General features: G+C 34.4%; 1 protein-coding gene across 10 annotated transcripts in view; it reads right to left on the bottom strand.

Annotated features, from left to right (window-relative positions):
* Positions 1 to 18,107, bottom strand: part of tay (tay bridge kinase) — a 310,160-nt gene extending 292,053 nt beyond the window's left edge. For all 10 annotated transcript variants that reach the window (XM_088183449.1, XM_088183450.1, XM_088183452.1 and 7 more), the window contains exon 1: positions 17,627 to 18,107. In XM_088183449.1, the coding sequence (XP_088039575.1) occupies positions 17,627 to 17,905 (279 nt within the window). In that variant the 5' untranslated portion in view covers positions 17,906 to 18,107. The remainder of the gene's footprint in view (positions 1 to 17,626) is intronic.
* Between the last annotated feature and the right edge of the window lie 434 nt (positions 18,108 to 18,541).

Below are 18,541 nucleotides of genomic sequence, written 5' to 3'. Positions count from 1 at the left end.
GATATTATTCGAGAATAATAAATATAATCTATAAAATCAATCTTTTCCCGCTTCTACACACTCATGTAAAACAGGTGAGTTAGCTCCAACATTTTTCATTGTGCATTACAAATATGTATTTTCAATATTTAACGTATTTTTATAGCCATTGTGAAAAAAAGAATTAACATATGGTAAGATAAATAAGTAGCTTATAGAAAAAACTGTTTTGAATCTTGTTTTAATATTTAAAAAATGTAGTATTAGCAGTTAGCACGATTTTGCACTAACAGTGACATATAATTATGTATTTATATAAACAAACTTTAAACATTACGCCATCAATTCGCAAGTATGGCAATACAAAAATGATTCTACCAAATTCAACTACACAATAATGATACTGATTAACATATAATAAGTAGTAAGCAAACGATTAAATGATTTTATTATATCACAAAACATTCGGTGTGAACTAAAATCGGGATTCAGAGAAAAACATTCCATAGAAATTGCATCACGAGTAATGTTAAATGATTATTTGTTAGGTAAGGATACGAACAAAATCATTGGAGCAGTTTTCTTAGATTTTAATAGAGCTTTCGTAACAACAGACATACATATAATGTTATAGAAATTAGAGATTATAAGTATGAAAGTGATTTAGTTTTAAGATGATTTGATAATTATTTAAAAAGAGAAAGCATGAAGTTAAAATAAATTATGCTTATTACAAAGAGAAAATAATATTTCACGATTTATCAGAGGTCCAATTTGGGACCATTGTTGTTCTTAGTATATATTATTGATATAATAGATAATGTAGAAAAATGTAATTTATATATGTTTAATTTATTGCCTAGGGCCCTAGGTAATAATGTTAAAGGAGTTGTAAATAACCTAAAAAACGAATTAAGTATTATTGTAAATGGATGGTTAAAAAATAATGTATGATTACCAATTATAAAGATATGTTATTTATGAGTAATTGTAGATAAAAAAAAATTAAATGACATTGTAATTAATCACAAAAATAGTAAAAAATAGGTGTATTATGAAAATAACAATCTACAATATATATTATCCCACTTCAATTAATGTGCAACAATATGATATATGCTTAATAAATCAGATAATACGATTTTGCAAAAATTACAAAATAGGGCAATAAGAGTAGTTTTAAATAAAAATAGATTTACTAGTTGTAGAAGTATGATTGAAATGGTTGCTTTAATACATATATAAGTTAGAAAATATTGTTATCAGAGTATTTTAATAAGAAATGAAAATGTTGATTTAATGCGAGAAATAGAGATAATTTAAGGACAGTTAATTATAACAAAAACGAGTACGGCCAGGGGAATACTGTATGGAAGTGTGAATTTGTAAAATAATATTATTAAGAAATTTGCAAAAATTAAAACGTAGCGGATTTTCTCATTGAAATAAAGAAGCACCTTCATGTATTAAGTATTTTTTTTATATTCTGTTTATGATATATTTTATTAGTATATTTTGATATTTGTTTTGTGTATATAAAGCTACGTTAGCTAAATAAATTAATAAAATAAATATTCATTTTATTGTTACGCGTTCCAAATATGATTAGGGATAATTCATTTTTTATTAGTAAACTTATTAGACATTAATGATAGATCGTTAATATAATCAAAATTAATATAATAAAAATAATGAATTAAGAAAGCTACATTTTTATTATTGTTATTGATAAAATAAGTATTCTTAGCCTTTTCATCCACCTGATATTTATCTATTCAGGTGACAGGTGAATTAAGGTATAACAGTAGCAATAATAATTATAAAGTAAGTCCAGTTGGAAATAGCTTTCATTACCATTAATTATCGGGTCATTGTATATAAAATATAAATTTAAAAATCTGTTTACTGGAGCAACAATAACTCTTATACAGTGAGCTCTAGCTTAGAAATATCCATATACTGTTAAATACATCGAGCGGAATTAAAATAATTATAATTAGTCACCAATTTCAATATCCCAGATACTATAGAAACTGGTCTACTTTGTGGGTTAATATGCGATTTTAACTTTGTAATCTTGTTATATGTAGTCCTGGCTTTTATCTCTCGGGCATTCAAAACATGTGTATGCGTAAAGTATATAAACAATACAAATGAAAAATGAAGATTGCATATGATGAAATAAGATTTGATATTCTTATACATATCTCAATATTGATGTAATTTAAAATATATTTTTAAAACAGGTTTGTGCTACACATTCATTCAAACCTATGAGATTTTCGTTTAGAACAATTATTATATTTATATACTAAAATGGAGTAACTAAAAAATGTACCATTTTTTAAAAATATTTAAAACTTTAAAGAAATATAATAAAAATTATGATTGGAATCTTTGCAGAAGTGGTCAGTTATCGCATACTAAAATCACTATTTATCCATAAAATTAGACTAAAAAACGGGTCGTAAAGATTTACGACACAATCCGGTTAATACACCCACCAAAAAGCTCGTTTAGAATTAACCGAATATAAGCTTTAAGCGAATTTGCGTGAGCCCGAAATGGTAGTAACAATAAAGGAAAAAAACACACACTGGCTAATAATCCGGCCTTTATCGAAAGAGAGAATCGCATTTGCGGCGAAGCGAATTCCCGCCACCTGCCGTTTCGCGAACGAATAAATTACGCCACGTTCCGTCATTAATATTGATAACCGGTCAAAACATTTACATATTTCTTATACGCACACACGCGGTGTATCGGTAACGCGAGAACCATAAGTTCAACTCGGACGTGATTTATACAAACACAAAATCATAGTAATCGCGCAAGTCGCGTATTATACGTAAAACCACCACCGACAAGAATTGATTTTCCGTTTGCGAACACACATAGGTAAATAAATACACGGTAGTTCAGGGCCGTACCAGGCGAAGGAGATGTATGCACTGCTGGATGGGTCCGGGCACTTACACACACACACACACTCACAAAATCAATACATCAATCGGAAACACCCTGTAGGAGCGGCGGCGGCGTGCGCGTAGTCAGTCTCACGTGTCTACGATACTCCACGTGTCAGTTTAACGTTGACAGCTGTCACTCAGCGAGCTTTGTATTCGCACTAGACTCGCGCACGGAACCAATCCAAATAGACATCAAATATTTACACGTTGAAACGCATATCCCACTCTCACTGTGTATAGATTGTACTAGACACGTTTCGCACACGCCACAAAGGTGAACACTTACGCTTTCGCCGCCGCCGTTAAGGGTGACACCGCAAAACTGGCTTACCTGAAAGAGAGGAAAAGACAAGGCGTTAGAACGGTTATATGTGCGCATAAATAAAACACGCGAGACGAAAATGCGGTAACGCAAATAAATGCACACGCGAAGACGTGCGAGATTTCAACGCAAACGGTGGCCGCGTTGTGTTGTTATTGGGGTTGGCCCGAAAGGGGAACAGAAAAACGTCGCGAATGTCTTTATTTGTAAAAGTTATTCATATTCCATATGCACTTTTCTCTCGATTTAAGCAATTAAGATTTTTTTAAATACTCTAATTCAAACATAACATGTGTAGCGCGGCAATGTAGAAATGTACGGGTTAATGGTTACTCCCACTTCTTGCATTTGACCTACGTCTGTGGAACGTGGAACCTCTCCCACTGCCCATGCAATGTCTAAGGCTTTTGCTCCTTCGATGATATGAAAATTTTGCTTGTTTACTTTATTTATAGTTACGTTAATACTATTCGATCGTTTTACGCCTTGAGGGATGATTCGACATACATACATAAATCACTGATTTGAAATCAACATATTAGTCGTAGTAATTTTACTTGTACAGTAAAATAATGAAACATGTAACAGGTATATTAAAATGTTAATGGTGATATAGCATAACGCGCCACTAAGGACTAGTAAATAAACTAAAGAGGCACTTGAAAGGCGATACTTTTATATCGAATTATTGTTACTCTCTTAATTATTATTTTATTAAAAGAACATAAAAAGTTTTAAGAATTGCTTTAATTAAATGTCAAGCATAAAATACATTAATTAAATATATCCGTTTAGTTTGTTTTATATTAAACAAATATAATTGAGTTATTGTACTAAGGAAACCAAATACTGAGAACATTATTGCTACATTTGGGCAAACATTTTCCTTGTAAAATTACGCAATATTTGGGCTTTGAAGAGCGATTAAACTTATAACGTCACGCAGACTTAGCGATAACTATGGTAAAAAACTAATACCTTTATTTATTATTGATTTTAGGAACGCACACATAGAAACGATACTCATTATCGCGTGTGCCGAATAGTATTGTTATACGTATTTTATAGCCATCGAAAAGCGAGAACAATGATTTCATTTATAAAAGGCCACCCGGAAGACATTTTTGTTTTATTAGAAATGTTGTACAGGAATAGGCGGAGTTTAGTCTAAATAAGTATAATAACCCGTTTTGGATCAACTTGAACTATTTATTTGTTCAACACCGTCGACTGATACTGATATTTATAGCAGTATAATTTATATTTATGCAATATATATCAATTGACGCCACATGGCAGCAAAACCCGAATTAAACTTATGAATTGTTACATGAGAATAGTTTGATCCAAAATAACTGATCCACATATGTTTTCAAGTTTGTCAATTCTAAATTAATACCTATGTCCATTAAAAATGACGGTTAAGCTAACGGTTAATTTATATTTTTTATTTTGAACTTTTAAAAATATAGGAAAAAAATAAATTAAAAATGTTAAGTATTTTTTCAAAGTCCATCGGAAGAGCATGCACATAAAAATTGTAACTGAAAACATTTGCAGTGCTTATCGTGACGTAAGGAAGTACAGAGCAGGTTTAGAAAATATGCATCTTGAAATTTTAATTTAAAAAATGAGCTTAAAAGTGAAGGACATAGCGTTTTGCTGTGCAAAGCTGAATCAAATACAAGGATGTACATTGATGAATTGTCCAGGAGAGTTGTAACTTCCTGGTCAAACACCCAAAGATTCCTTCATAAATCAGGAAAAGTTTGGAGAGGAGTTTGTTAACTCGTGAAAAAATTATCAGTCTTGGCTGGGAAGTTTTATTACCCCCCCCCCTCCCCTCAGTATTCAACCAGACATAGTTCTTTACTATGACTATTACCTGTTCATGTCTATGGAATCTTTTTTGAGGAATAAAAAAATAATCAAATCGTAAGGAAGATTGTTTTAAAGCTTCATATTGTTTAAAACACGAAATATGCAACAATTGATCTTAAATGTCTGGAACTTAAGTAGGAATATAATAAGCTTGCTTGTTTATCATATTTCTTAAAAAAATATATGAAGACAACAACATTCGTTATATATTCAATATATTTAAGGAAAATGTTGGAACTATTACATCCTTTATTTTATTTCCAAATTAAAGCAAGCATATATCAACATTGAACAATATATTACAGCATAACCTTAAAAATAAAGCATTTAGTTCAACTTTCAATGAATGGACATTATATTTTTGGTCTTTTTTTATTACCAATTAATAAAAAATAATAATAATGCCAACACTGGTAATACCGGTATATACCGGTATTATTTCAATCCCTAATGCGACTTATAAACAACAAATTGTAGACGATTGTACAAGTAGTTACGGAAAACGTCGTTAGGTATTCGAAAGTCCCGAGGTTGATTACAATTGAACGGTTTCCCAGCAAAAACTTTTAATCTACATCATTTTGAGATGAATGTGAATTTAAAAATAGTGGTGACGGTAGAACGTGTAGTAGGTCCTGGAATTACCTTTTCTAAATGGGTTGAAATGTAAAGCTTCATGAGAACTTTATATCGTAAAGTTATTTATAATCGATGAAATTGGAAACCAAGTCTAATACTTTGAAATATGAATATGTTTTTATATTTTTATGAGGCTACAATGTATCATAACATCTTACAATTTCAAAAACATTCACATCCGTTCGTCATTCATTCGCACAGATCACATCCCATCAACAGTCTAATCACACAATTCCTACGCACACCTGAGTCATTCACTGCAACATCCGGACAATCGTTTTCTGACCAACCACCACTCGCCACACGTCACACGACACGTGTCCGCGATGAGCATCGCTGATTTATCCACATTATCAGACAACGGGCCGGGGTCGGTCCTGGAGAGGGAGCGAAGTGCACGCAGGGCTGCCACCACCCACCCCCTGGCCCGCTATTGATTTTCGCACATGGCCGCCGACTCGCTCGCAGCAGCAGTGCGGGAGAGCACATCACATATGGCCCGCAACGCGATGCGTCCTATAAATAATACCGACGGCATTAAATGCACTGCCCGACGGCGCGTTCGTTTTTCGTCGGCGCAAAATAAACGAGCGTCGCTGTACGTAGAAGCCCGATCGACTTTTTTACCAGTACTATAGGATGTGTTTGGAAAGATGCGCTTATGAGGCCGTGAAATATAAAGTTCATATTGTGTGGCGGCGCGCGTTCCGGTTCGTTACGAACAAATACGATTACATGTTATTTTTAATATAGTTTTTCATACTGACGTCTAATAACGATACGACGATATCGTGTGCCATCATATATAAACAAAGCCATATGACAAACGTGAGATGATCCCTACAAAACATTACAACACGTGTCCGGCACATGCTCGTTTTTATTATTATTTTGATATCCCTATCTTCATCGAGAGTAACATAATCTGAATGTATAAAAAAGAGAAAGGCTGTTACCCTTGTTGTTTATAATATAGGGAGAGAACACAATTCAAAAACCTTAAAGAAGAGCAGCCAAACGAAACTAAATAAATATAATATGATATGAATTGAATACATTTATTAAGCGTTGTGGGAATTTAAATTGGCATACGAATATGTATGTCAATCAGTAATACGCGAAACAATACACGTCTCGTACAAAGGTACATGAGTAAATATGATTAATATAGCAATATTGATTAAACACGCTGCATTATATGCAGGGTTCTATAAGTCCCGGTATTTCGAGTTTAGTAGACTCCCACCAGAGCTTCAATCTGCAGGTGGTCCAGAACATAGGTCTCAAATCGGACAAAAGACGGACCAACTCTAAGTTTAACTCAAGTCCATCTTAGTCATTTGAGACGATTAATTCACTTGGACTAGCTACATTTACGACACCGAGACGCTAATTGATAATTATAAAGCTTATTAATACGAATACTTTTGCAATAAATAAACAATATAAACATAAAAACAAAATTCAATATAGCGGATAATCTATATATATTATCGGCTTTATAACCTTAACAACCCTAATACATTTTTACCAATAAAACAATTTGAACTATTCATACAGGGCTTTGTTAGCGCCGTTCAATAGACACACATTTTATTAGTCACAACAATGACGTATCCTAAACGCTAACTAAATAAGGCGAGTGAGAGAGAGAGAGCGGGAGCGGGAGAACGCGAACGTTGAGGAAAGGCCTGCCGCTGACAGGATCACCATTTCGCATTGCAAATTACATGCAATTAATTATAATTAAAAGGAGAGCGAGGGTGGGGTCGCGTCGCGTACAATGTGTACATATACACTATACATATAATATAAAATAATAACATGAAAAAATGTTGAGATTGTGCACGACGGCTAAAGTCTTAAAAGGGAAAAATAAATTCGGCTTTTATTCGATTCCGATGGGTTCACATAAGCGCCCCAGCCCCGTCGACCCTCGGGGAGGTCTGTAAATAAAACAGAATTTTCGTGCCTCGATAGAACGAGACGGCGGGGGTTGAATAGCTGGCGATGTTAATATAGAGAGAAAAATACAGCTGAAATTCGACGTTATTATATGATTGTATTGTGCAAAAAAAAACACGAGAATGAATTGGACGCGTTATAAACGCCAATGCGAAAACAATTGAGATAATTGGACGAGTCTGTGCGACACTTGTTCGGTGGCATGTTCGACAAATGTACGAAGACAATGATAATACACGAACGGAGAGGACTAGTTAATTGCCAAATGAGAATAAAAAAAAACTCCACTGGTGCACGTATGTAAATACAGGTGCATCATATGAACATAAATCGAGAGATCTAATAAAAAATGACGACCCAGACGATCTTCATACACCTGTATTTATTATTTAAAGAAGTACTATTCAATATCCTGAACAAAAAAAAACGAAAGTACACATCTGGCGTTACAAAATAAAAACAGGCATAATCTCCGTTAACATTGCCGAATTATACAGTAATTACCACGTAAGCAACTGAAATTAAAAAGGCGTTAAAGTCCACATATACAACCCATATAAAATATATTTTTAAGACCGCATGCCGCCCGAACAAACATTGATACGCGACGCAAACATAAAACTGCCAAATAGCACGTTATAAACGCACAGTTTATAAACTGCGAAAACTGACACAAAAACGTTTAATGCGTATATAAACGCATACATCGCGCCGCTTCGAACGGCAATTACATGATTGGGGCCATCGTTCAGAGCATTAACGCTAACCCTCACCGGCATGGTGGATATACGACGAGATTTATTCCTACGAGCTTCTCGGAAAAACCTATTACCTCGTTAACTTGAATAATCATTTTACTTGCGGGATACGTATAAACATATAGAGGGCGAAAATTAAATTTTAGTCAAATAAAGAGTACCAGAGCTCGTACGGGAGAGTGAGACCGCAAACGATCGTATTGCATGCATCAAACAACCTCATAAAATTCCCTTGAATTGCCCGCGCAAAATAAAATAAAAAGAAAATGACACAGCCAAGGTTGACCGACAAAAAACTTTCAGACAGACATTTTTTGTATACTTCTTTTCTCAATAATAATATTATATGGTAAACGTATGTATATGCATACTATCATCCGATTCGTTTAACCACTTCATGCCTGAAATATTTTTCAAAAGTTGCTCGAAAATCCGAGATTATTTTCTTCTCTTTTTAAATGTAAATAATAAATATCCCACAAAAAATTTTTTTTTAGAACAATTATTTGAAAAAACATGTTTTTTTATAATATAATAGGTAACAATAAAATTGAACAATACAAATAGAGATTCATGATACATTATCCCACCTTTGAAAATCTAAAATTCCGCACATGTGCGGGACCCGTCTTTAAGCGATTAAAATAAACTGACGTGGAACCTAATTTATTAGTAACAAATTTCACGATTAAAAATTAAATTCATGTCGAACAGAGCTTTACTATGACACATTTCGTACTGAAACGCGACGAATTTATGAACACAATAAATGCATACAAGGACAAAAAATTTGAATAAAATCGAATTTTTAAATATAAGGCACATTTGCAATTCAGGCAGTCAATATATAAAGTGAAAATTGAGAGGTTTGAATAGTTAAAAGACAGACCAGAAAAATCGACAACAACGGGCCCTCTCAGGCAGTGGCACAGCCTCTCTCCTATCGGCCCCCTGAGACTGAGCAACCCTCGGTGACTCGATCGACTCTGACCTGACCTGCCGAACTTATCAGGGAGACAAAACATACAACCGAGATACATCAGAACCAGATTTCGCTTTCGATTCAATACGTAAAATTTTATTTATGCAATGAACAACATATTTAGACAGATTTCAAATCAGAAACGCAAGCAAACCTGTGGAATATAATAGATCACAATTTTATCAATATATGGTGGTAAGCGAAGACGCCATTTTCTGAGCAGTGTTTTTAATAGAGAACTCCTTAAACCGTCTAGTATTTATGAATGTTTTAATAGGTTGACGCGATGTTTTCAAAAAGAGCGCTGTCGATCTTTTGAAGTACAGATTAAATTTCAAGATAAGTTGTACTACCACTCTTATATCTTTTCTAGACGATATTGCTAACTGTTTTTAAAAACTCTTTTTATTTTTAATTATCTGCACCTCATGATCGAAGTTGGCAATCATGTGTATTTACTGTTTTTTACTTCTAAAAATGATTAATAATGCTCTTCTCGGTTAGTCTTAGAAATATGTGGATTAATCAAATATTTCGTTCAGTATGTATTAATACAAAGCTGATCCGAGTTGTTGCTATCGTTCATTATATTAAAATACGCCAGTGCTTCGAAACATGCGATAAACACACGACTCGACTGTGATAACTCTTTTTCGCGGCGCACACGCACGCTTATGCTAATTCGGTAAGTGCATCGGGTATTACAACTCCACGGTTTAAAATTTAAACAAGGCTGTCATTATACGCGCAGCTAGTTATTAAACTGCACAAAAATGTAAAAAAAACGTATCTATTATCACGGTATGAATACGTAGTAGTTCCTTCGTTGATTTTTTTTATGACCAGGCTCCAAATTAACAACTTGTCGGCGCGCGAAGCGCAAGCGGAAAATTAAAGGTAATAAAAGGTAGCTCGTAAAGCTGTTATTGCCGAAGGTGAAAAAAAAGGAGAAAAAATAACACCCCGGCAGCGGCGGCGTGAGAGGTGACATTGATGAATTAAGTCGTGAAGGGCGGAAGAAAAACGTCGGACGGACAATCTCGCTAAATTAACGGCGAATTAACGTCATATCAATAAAGTTTCGGGGATGAGGTATACGTATGTATACACGGGATAAAACCGCAAACCGTACAATACGACCCTAAGCCAAATTGCGTTCCGAATTATATAGCAACACTTACTATGGCGGAGCTGAGCTCGGTCGAAACGACGCAAACCCTTTAGCAGTAAATTAGTACTATACGTGCATGCTATACAAAGTGCATCTGAGCAGTTTAGTGCTTATGTGTATGCATCTGGGAATGCAAATTTCTTGCGATGACAATACATACATTTATATATTTTTATAAACAGTATATAAGTACGTAATCTACATTTTTAGCTAATAAACAATCGCATTAAATATAAAACCACAAGCAGCAATTTTATATGTAAACATTCAATGCAAATCTTCAAAGGAAAAATTTACAATCTTCCAAGATATATAATTGAACACAGAGACAAGCAACATGTCTAGTCCGATTGTTGGGAATGCGTACTAAACATATCTACATTCGAACACCTTGACTACAAACGTCTAATGTGCTTTGAAGTTTACATCCAAAATAGTATCCGCGACAGGTTATCAGACATCCATTTACAATATTAGACTAAGCATATTACACTTGGTGTTATACATATGCGTGCAAACATAGATTTTATTCTTATTATTTACTTGCAGTCATACTTGTAACGGCATGTTTAAGTTAAGCATACACAAACTATCCACTCGATCATTCTCTTAATCGTCAAAACAAATATATGTACATTTTTCAGATAAACACAAAACACGCTCCACTGGGGATGTTGTGGCAACTGCAACAGTAAGCGCAATACACAGTCCGAGAGCGAAAATTGTTTGCGAAACAAACTCTAGGCGACCCACAGCGATGCTTTCGCGATAAAGTATAAAGCTCGGAAACCATAAGAATCGCATCGAATCTATTGCGCAAATGTTATCTATAAATCAAGGGAAAGGAGTAAGTATTTCCATTCGAGAGGGAGGGAGAGTAATTGTATACCAGACAGGCGGGCGAATAAAAATAACGATATGGCGCATTTTTCCTATGAGCAGAAATAAAGAAGAGTTTGCGATAAATCGCAGGCTTGCTGCTGAAGAGAAGCAACGTGCAAAATGCAGTGAAGAAATGCAATTATTTAATGTAAGAATTCACAGTATTGGATACGCAACTACAAATTTAAATCTAAGTTAGTATTTTAACATAAAAATATAATCCATCCGTGGTAAACGATTGCGGCTATGATACGGACTGGTGGTCGATAAGCATATCCGTAAATGTAGTGCGATACAATTAAAAGCTTCAGAGCAAAACGTCCAGATAAACGTTTGAAAGTGGAAAAAGTATCAATAGTAAGTTATTAACTACACAATCACTTCCTCTGCTTAGTTCTAGTGATCTAAACTTTGCTGATATGACATGCTCGATTAAAATATAGTGGGCATTATTGAGGATCATTTATCCTATATTTTAACTTTCAGCAGTTCTCAAATATAAATCGTGGAAATTGTCTCTTTGTGACATAATTAAACATATTTATTAGTTTGACGCTCAATGTGCATAGATAGTTCCTTAAATATTAAAATGCGTGAGCCACAACCTTTATCGCTGAAAAGTCAAAAGTCCATATCATAAATGGTGTCTAGGGTTCTCAATTATTCGAATATTGAATAAAAATATTCGAATATATTCGTAATATAATCTCGGTTTTTACGGATATAAATTTATTTTACCAATTAGTGTAAAATATCAATTAACTGCAATTAAGAGTATTATTTATTTAAAAAATAATTATTGGTTAATAATATTTATTTTCATTAATCATTTATACTTTGTCGCTTTTTGAATTTTATAAAATAGGCATAATACAATGTTGTGCAAATGGCGTCAAAAAATGCTTAATTTATTATTTTAAAAACTTTTTGATTAGAGACGTATTTCCGATAATGTCATAAACAAATTTACAGCGTATGTAGAAGTGATTTTTTTCGAAACAATGTAAAGGCCCATATAAGGACCATATATTTTGGAGCAGCACTAGTCACACTAGAGAAAAAAGGCTACACGTGTTGCTCAAGTATACAATTTGTTTCATTCTAAGAGTTTTTTTCAAATTTCATTCGAAATAGTATAAAGTTTATATAATACTATTTCGTCGAATGTTCGTCTAGTTGTAAATCGGGCGAATAATTCGAATATTCAATTAAGAACTTTAGTGGTGACATTCAAAGAAACTGTTTATCCAAGATATTTCAAGTTAAGTGTTAAACTTTTATTGTATGATATTCACTCCAGTGGGAGCCCATAAGATTTTTAGTGGAGGGGGTGCAGCAATAAAAGTTGAAAGATTGAATAAAATTAGTAAAAGTAAAATATGTACTATATAAGATATTATACTAGACAAAAATACTTTGCTAAGTTACATACATAAACATATTTAAAACAGGAACATTAATTTTATTCTGAGAGGGCTTGCAGCTAGTGGGGTTTTTAATATATTATAAAAATCATTATAAAAATCAAATTCTTTCTCAAATGCAAGGTCAAGGTTCAAACTGTATTGCTGATTTATTGCCAGTCTACAACCTCTGTAGAAATTACAGAAATTAAAAACATTTTTTAAATGTTATAAATAATTACAAACTCTAATGTAAAAATAATCAACTTGGATATACCAAAGGTTTATGTTATAAGAAACGATTTTTTTATAAAAGTTTTCAAATATATACGTATCGACAAAAGCATACACAAATACACAATACTGGTTCATAACCATTTCCATTATTTACAATTGTTAAAATTTTATAATAAATTATCCGTAACTATAATTAAATTTAAGGCTATAAAACCATTAACAAATTTAGAATAGAGAATATGAAACAAAATGGTTCCCATACATATTACTAGGGGTGTCACATTTTAACAAACAAAAGAAGATTACGAATTTACGAATCAAACACAATAAAAATTTATTTGTTTTTGTTTAACGTGTTTTTTTTCAAAAAAATCTCTGGAACAGCATCCACTAGCTGCAGCCAATGTGGAAGAACAGCCACTCATTTTATTATTGGGAGCAAATTTAAATTTTATATTAGTTAAAATATACATACATATAAGTCTGGGTATTCAGGTATATCCCAGGTAAATATCACATAAGCGAGTACTGCTATTAGTACATAAATAAACGATTGTATTTACCTGACATTCAACGTCATATTCATTTCTCCAACATAACCAACACCAATTAAACAGAAGCCGAACAAAAACGCGCTCACATACCAAAAAAAAGGGGGTAGTTTCATTGAAAAAAATCACATAAAGGGGGGCTGCTCGGCGACGGGGTGTCGTTTTATTATATTATTACGATGGCGAATTTTTCGGCGTCCGGACATTATTAAAATGTCCCTTACGTTTGTGAAAGATCACGTACGTGGTGTGGCGTTTTACCGCCGGCCGGCACGATCTCATCTTGTACTAACACACTATAAAGCACCCTCTACCGACTTCTATAAATATGTCCTTTAATACGGGCCGCTATAAAGCATAGAGACCGTGCGGGGAAACCATGAAATTTACATTAGGTCGGCCGCCGGGACAAGTTTTCTTACTGTCTTTTGTATAAGCTCACTTACGTACGTCGGCGCAAGGGAGAGCGGCAGCTATCGTATTACCTTCTTGCCTTACCGATGTGGGTATGTTATACGTACATACCACACACACACACACACACACACACACACGCATCCATACGAGATGCAGGTACATTTGATTCTGTTAAACTGCACAATAATACTAAAGTTTGCTGTATTGAATTTGTATTGACGTAGGTCAGGTTCGATGAAATAATTTTATAATTATCTGTTAATATTTATATAGTCTATATGAAATATCCATTGTTTATTACGGAAAAAATATAATTTCAATAAAACCCATAAAAGCTTTACTTATCAATTATACACAAAATATAATATAATTTGAGCAATGTAAATAGCACATTCATTGTTAAAAAATAGCGAAGAATATGTTTAATAAATGAACGGATGGTTATCCAAATATAACAAATCTGTTTAATGTGTTCAATGTATAATGAAACATTATTTTGACGAGTCTTTAGATAGAACCATACGGTTACATTAAATAGTCTGTTTCTGAGTATCTTTTAAAAGTAACATAATGCAGTTTTGGCGAACTATGATGGGAGTTTGACGTACGGCGGTGCTTCGTCCGTCGACCACTCATAGCATCGTTTTAACATGTATCATAAACTGTAAACTTTCAATAAATACTATACTTCACCATCGCCAAACAGTTAAAAATTAAAATCAATTTTCGATTAAAAAGTTCTATACAATATCTCTCGCGCCTGGAAGAGGTAATGGGATTCATAGAACCAAAACTTCTCGTTTGATATGGCAAAGATTAAAATTTGTTTATTGCTAGTTGGCGATAGACAAATTTAAAATAATAAATAAGCATATTCTCCATTTTTTTAAATGTTGGAAGCTATAAAAGTGAACAATTTTGCAATCTTGGTAGATATGCAAATGACAGTTGTATTATAAAACCATTATACATATAATATTAATACCTAGTATGTACTGTCACATAATTATTTAGTTAATTTTAAATGTCAATTTATGATAAATAACGTTCACACTAATTACAATTAAATTATGTATTAAAAGTTAATGTGACAATATCTCTTTGCAACTATTACATTTGCACACTGATAAAAATTTAACATGTCTTATTTATAAATAGATGTAATTTTAAATACTATAATAGTGCAATAATATGTTTGTGCAACATTGCACAATATTAATTTCATTGTGGCGGTTGAACTATGACTAAACACAAGGAAGTTTTAATTGCATTCAGACGTACACACCGAGTAAGTTGAGAAACCCTAATAACGGGTTTACAACACACCAGGGTTATCAGATAAACTTTTAAAAACAACAAATTAACGAATGACAACAAAAATGCATATTCACCAAGGAAAATGATTCTTGACCTGTAACGCTCGACTGACGAATTTATGAAAAAATAGTTTAAGGCCACCGCGGATTCAAAGTTAAGTCCGTTAAAAATGCAATGAAGGTAAATGTCGACTTGTATTTACATAAATAAATATTTTTGCATAATGTGTCAGTCCGTCGGATACGTACAACGAAAGAGAAATACTCGAAAGGCGTTTCTCAATTGTAGAGGTTCCGGCGTTAGTCGGCAAAGCTCGGATCGACGGAGACTTTCAATTTCGACTATCTAACATGTGAGATAATGAAATGCAAACATTGAAGCATCTCGAGTATTTTTAGTAAGGCAGTCCCGTAAATAACCGAGTATCAACCGAGGCTAACAGGCCGTTATTATCTTGTCACCGAGCCAATACGACTTTGCGATCGTCCAATATATCATTTAATTATATAGCAATTTGTCTTTTGTGTATGTTAACGTGGTGGTTTTAGAGCCATCTGTGTTAGAAACAGATGAGAGTTGATAAAAGTTTGATCTTTACGTCGGATACGATGGCTTCGGAAGTTACAAAAACATCACCGATGATAGGAAATATGACCCAGAATAGAAACATTTATGTTCAGGTATGATTGGAACACTATTCCATTGTAACATGACAGGTGCTAACCCGATACGTTAACAACGGAGTAAGAATCAGCACCTACGAGTATTTGTGACACACCGAACTGAAGTCTGGGAATTGGTAATATGTAACATAAATTTTATAGCTTTCAATTAGTGATTTTTCAATAAAATATGTGCATTAAAATAAATACTATGTTCCATAAAACGAATTGTTTGTGCATTTATGTAAAGTAAACCTTCAGAAAAGGATTCGTAGCAGAGAGCTATTCGCAAGGTGTTCACTGTTCTAACAAATGCTGGCTCGCTGGTACCTAATTTGTCCAACAGTAATGCACAAACAATTCGTTTTATGGAACAATTATTTTATATATATTGCTCATTTAATTTTGGTTCTAATACTAGGAGTATGTAATAGACTATGCCGGTCCAGCCTTTTGCATAGTAAAATAATAATATTTTGTATATTTTAGTGTCTACTAAGTATTTTTGTATAATTAATTTATTGTAAATCTTTCCTTGTAGCCCAATGCATTACAACGGGGTAACAATCAACATATACGAGTGACTAATGTGACACACAGGATTGAAACTGAACTCTGGGAATAGATATTATGTATTTTATTAATTATAAACCATGGTTCTATATTTTTAGTCCAGTAACTTACAAAGTATGTTATTCCGGTTGTGTGTTTTTGTGTTGAAAACGTTTTGAATATGTTAATGTTACAACTAGACTGAAATTAAAGTGTTGCAAATGAAAACATGCTGCGGGAGTCGAATCCATGGTTTTGGATTGCAGTGCGTTATACGTTTAGACCAAAACAAACAAACCATACATGTCACCGAAACATGCATATAAAACAAAAGATTGTCGGTGTGCGAACAACAAAGTTTATAAAGCAGCTGTGCTAAATTTAAAATTGTAATAAGCAAGAAGGTATATATATTGTTGAAGCGTTCGGGTTACGGATAGCGTGGTCTATAATGGAACGTGCGTTTAGAATATGAATATCAAAGTGCATAAACACTCGACGTCGAGAATAGTGTGATAGGCAATGACATTTTGAAATAGTGTTGGGGCATTCGGTCAGCGTTGAGGTACGAACGTCCTAATGTATATCATAGTAGCGTGTAAATATTTATTTGTGCAATATGTTTTGAATAGAGACATATAGCATTTGACTGACGCGCGTTGAAAATATTGTGTTTATAGATAGTTATTGTAGTGCGATGGAGAATGTTGAACATCAAGAAATCAAGACGTGCGCGTTTAAGTATTGTTTAGGCCAAAAGCAAAAGATGAAACATTGGAGTGACGGGCAATGAATTGATATCGAGACGTGCGTTTAAAGCATCGTTTAGATCGAAAGTGAAAGGATTGATATGTATGGAATTTGAAAGAAGAAACAATCCGCCTATGCGTTAGGGCCGAGTGTCTTTGTGTTAGGGCCAAAAAAGTGACAGCGACTCACCTCCAAGTCCTCGTACGTGCGGAAGGAGACGATTGCGAAGCCGTCGATGATATCCTCCTCGTGGAGGGCGGCGTCGGCCTGCGCCTGCTTGTGGGGCTTGTGCCTGCGATGATGGGGCGGGCGGTGCGGGTGCTTGGGCGGGTGGTCGGCCTCGTCGGCCGAGTCGAGAGGGTCCTCGTTGGTGCCTGTGCGGGGCGCCTGGCGCTGCATGCGCTGCGCGCGCTCGCGCCGCCTCAGCCTCCGCGCGCGCTGCTTCAGCTGCTTCAGCTGCGGCTCCATAACACGAACGAACGGAGCGAACGCGCCGGCACCCGATCCCGAACGCGAACCCGAGCCGCGGACGCCGAGAGCGACATGGCCCGCGCCCGACGTCGACGTTTCCGACTTGTCGACTTTCCGACGCACCACCGCCACCAGCCAGTCGATACAATGGACGACGGCGCGACGGCGCGACGGCGCGACGCTGCCGCCCCCCGCGGACGAGCCGTGAGGCCAAGCAGGCTGGGTTGCCCGAACGCGAAATGGCCGATGCGACCGCGCGCTCGCGAACGCGCGCCGCCTCGAACGCGTCTAACGTCATACATACATACCTACGAACGCCCGATACAAATTCAATTATTATTTATTTTTAATACAATTCACTTTATTTAACACGCACAATTTATTTATAGACAAATTTTTATTTCTAGTAATGTCTCTCATACCAATGAATTTAATTCATTTACACATTTTATCTTAAATAATCTACTTAATAATCCAATATTTTTACAAATATTTTCAATTATATTCAAATTATGTTGGACATGTTGTCGAAAATAATTTATATGTAATTTCAACAAAGTGGGTGTGCTTATAGAATTTATAAGCTTAAATAAATAAAGGTTATTTTCAAATATCATCCGTTAGCTTTACAAA

Source organism: Plectrocnemia conspersa, unplaced genomic scaffold, assembly GCF_051122295.1.
Source record: "Plectrocnemia conspersa isolate PC_06_02 unplaced genomic scaffold, ASM5112229v1 ptg000003l, whole genome shotgun sequence".
Lineage (NCBI taxonomy): Eukaryota > Metazoa > Arthropoda > Insecta > Trichoptera > Polycentropodidae > Plectrocnemia > Plectrocnemia conspersa.
Note: the sequence above shows the minus strand (reverse complement) of the source record. Positions and strands in the feature narration are given on the sequence as shown.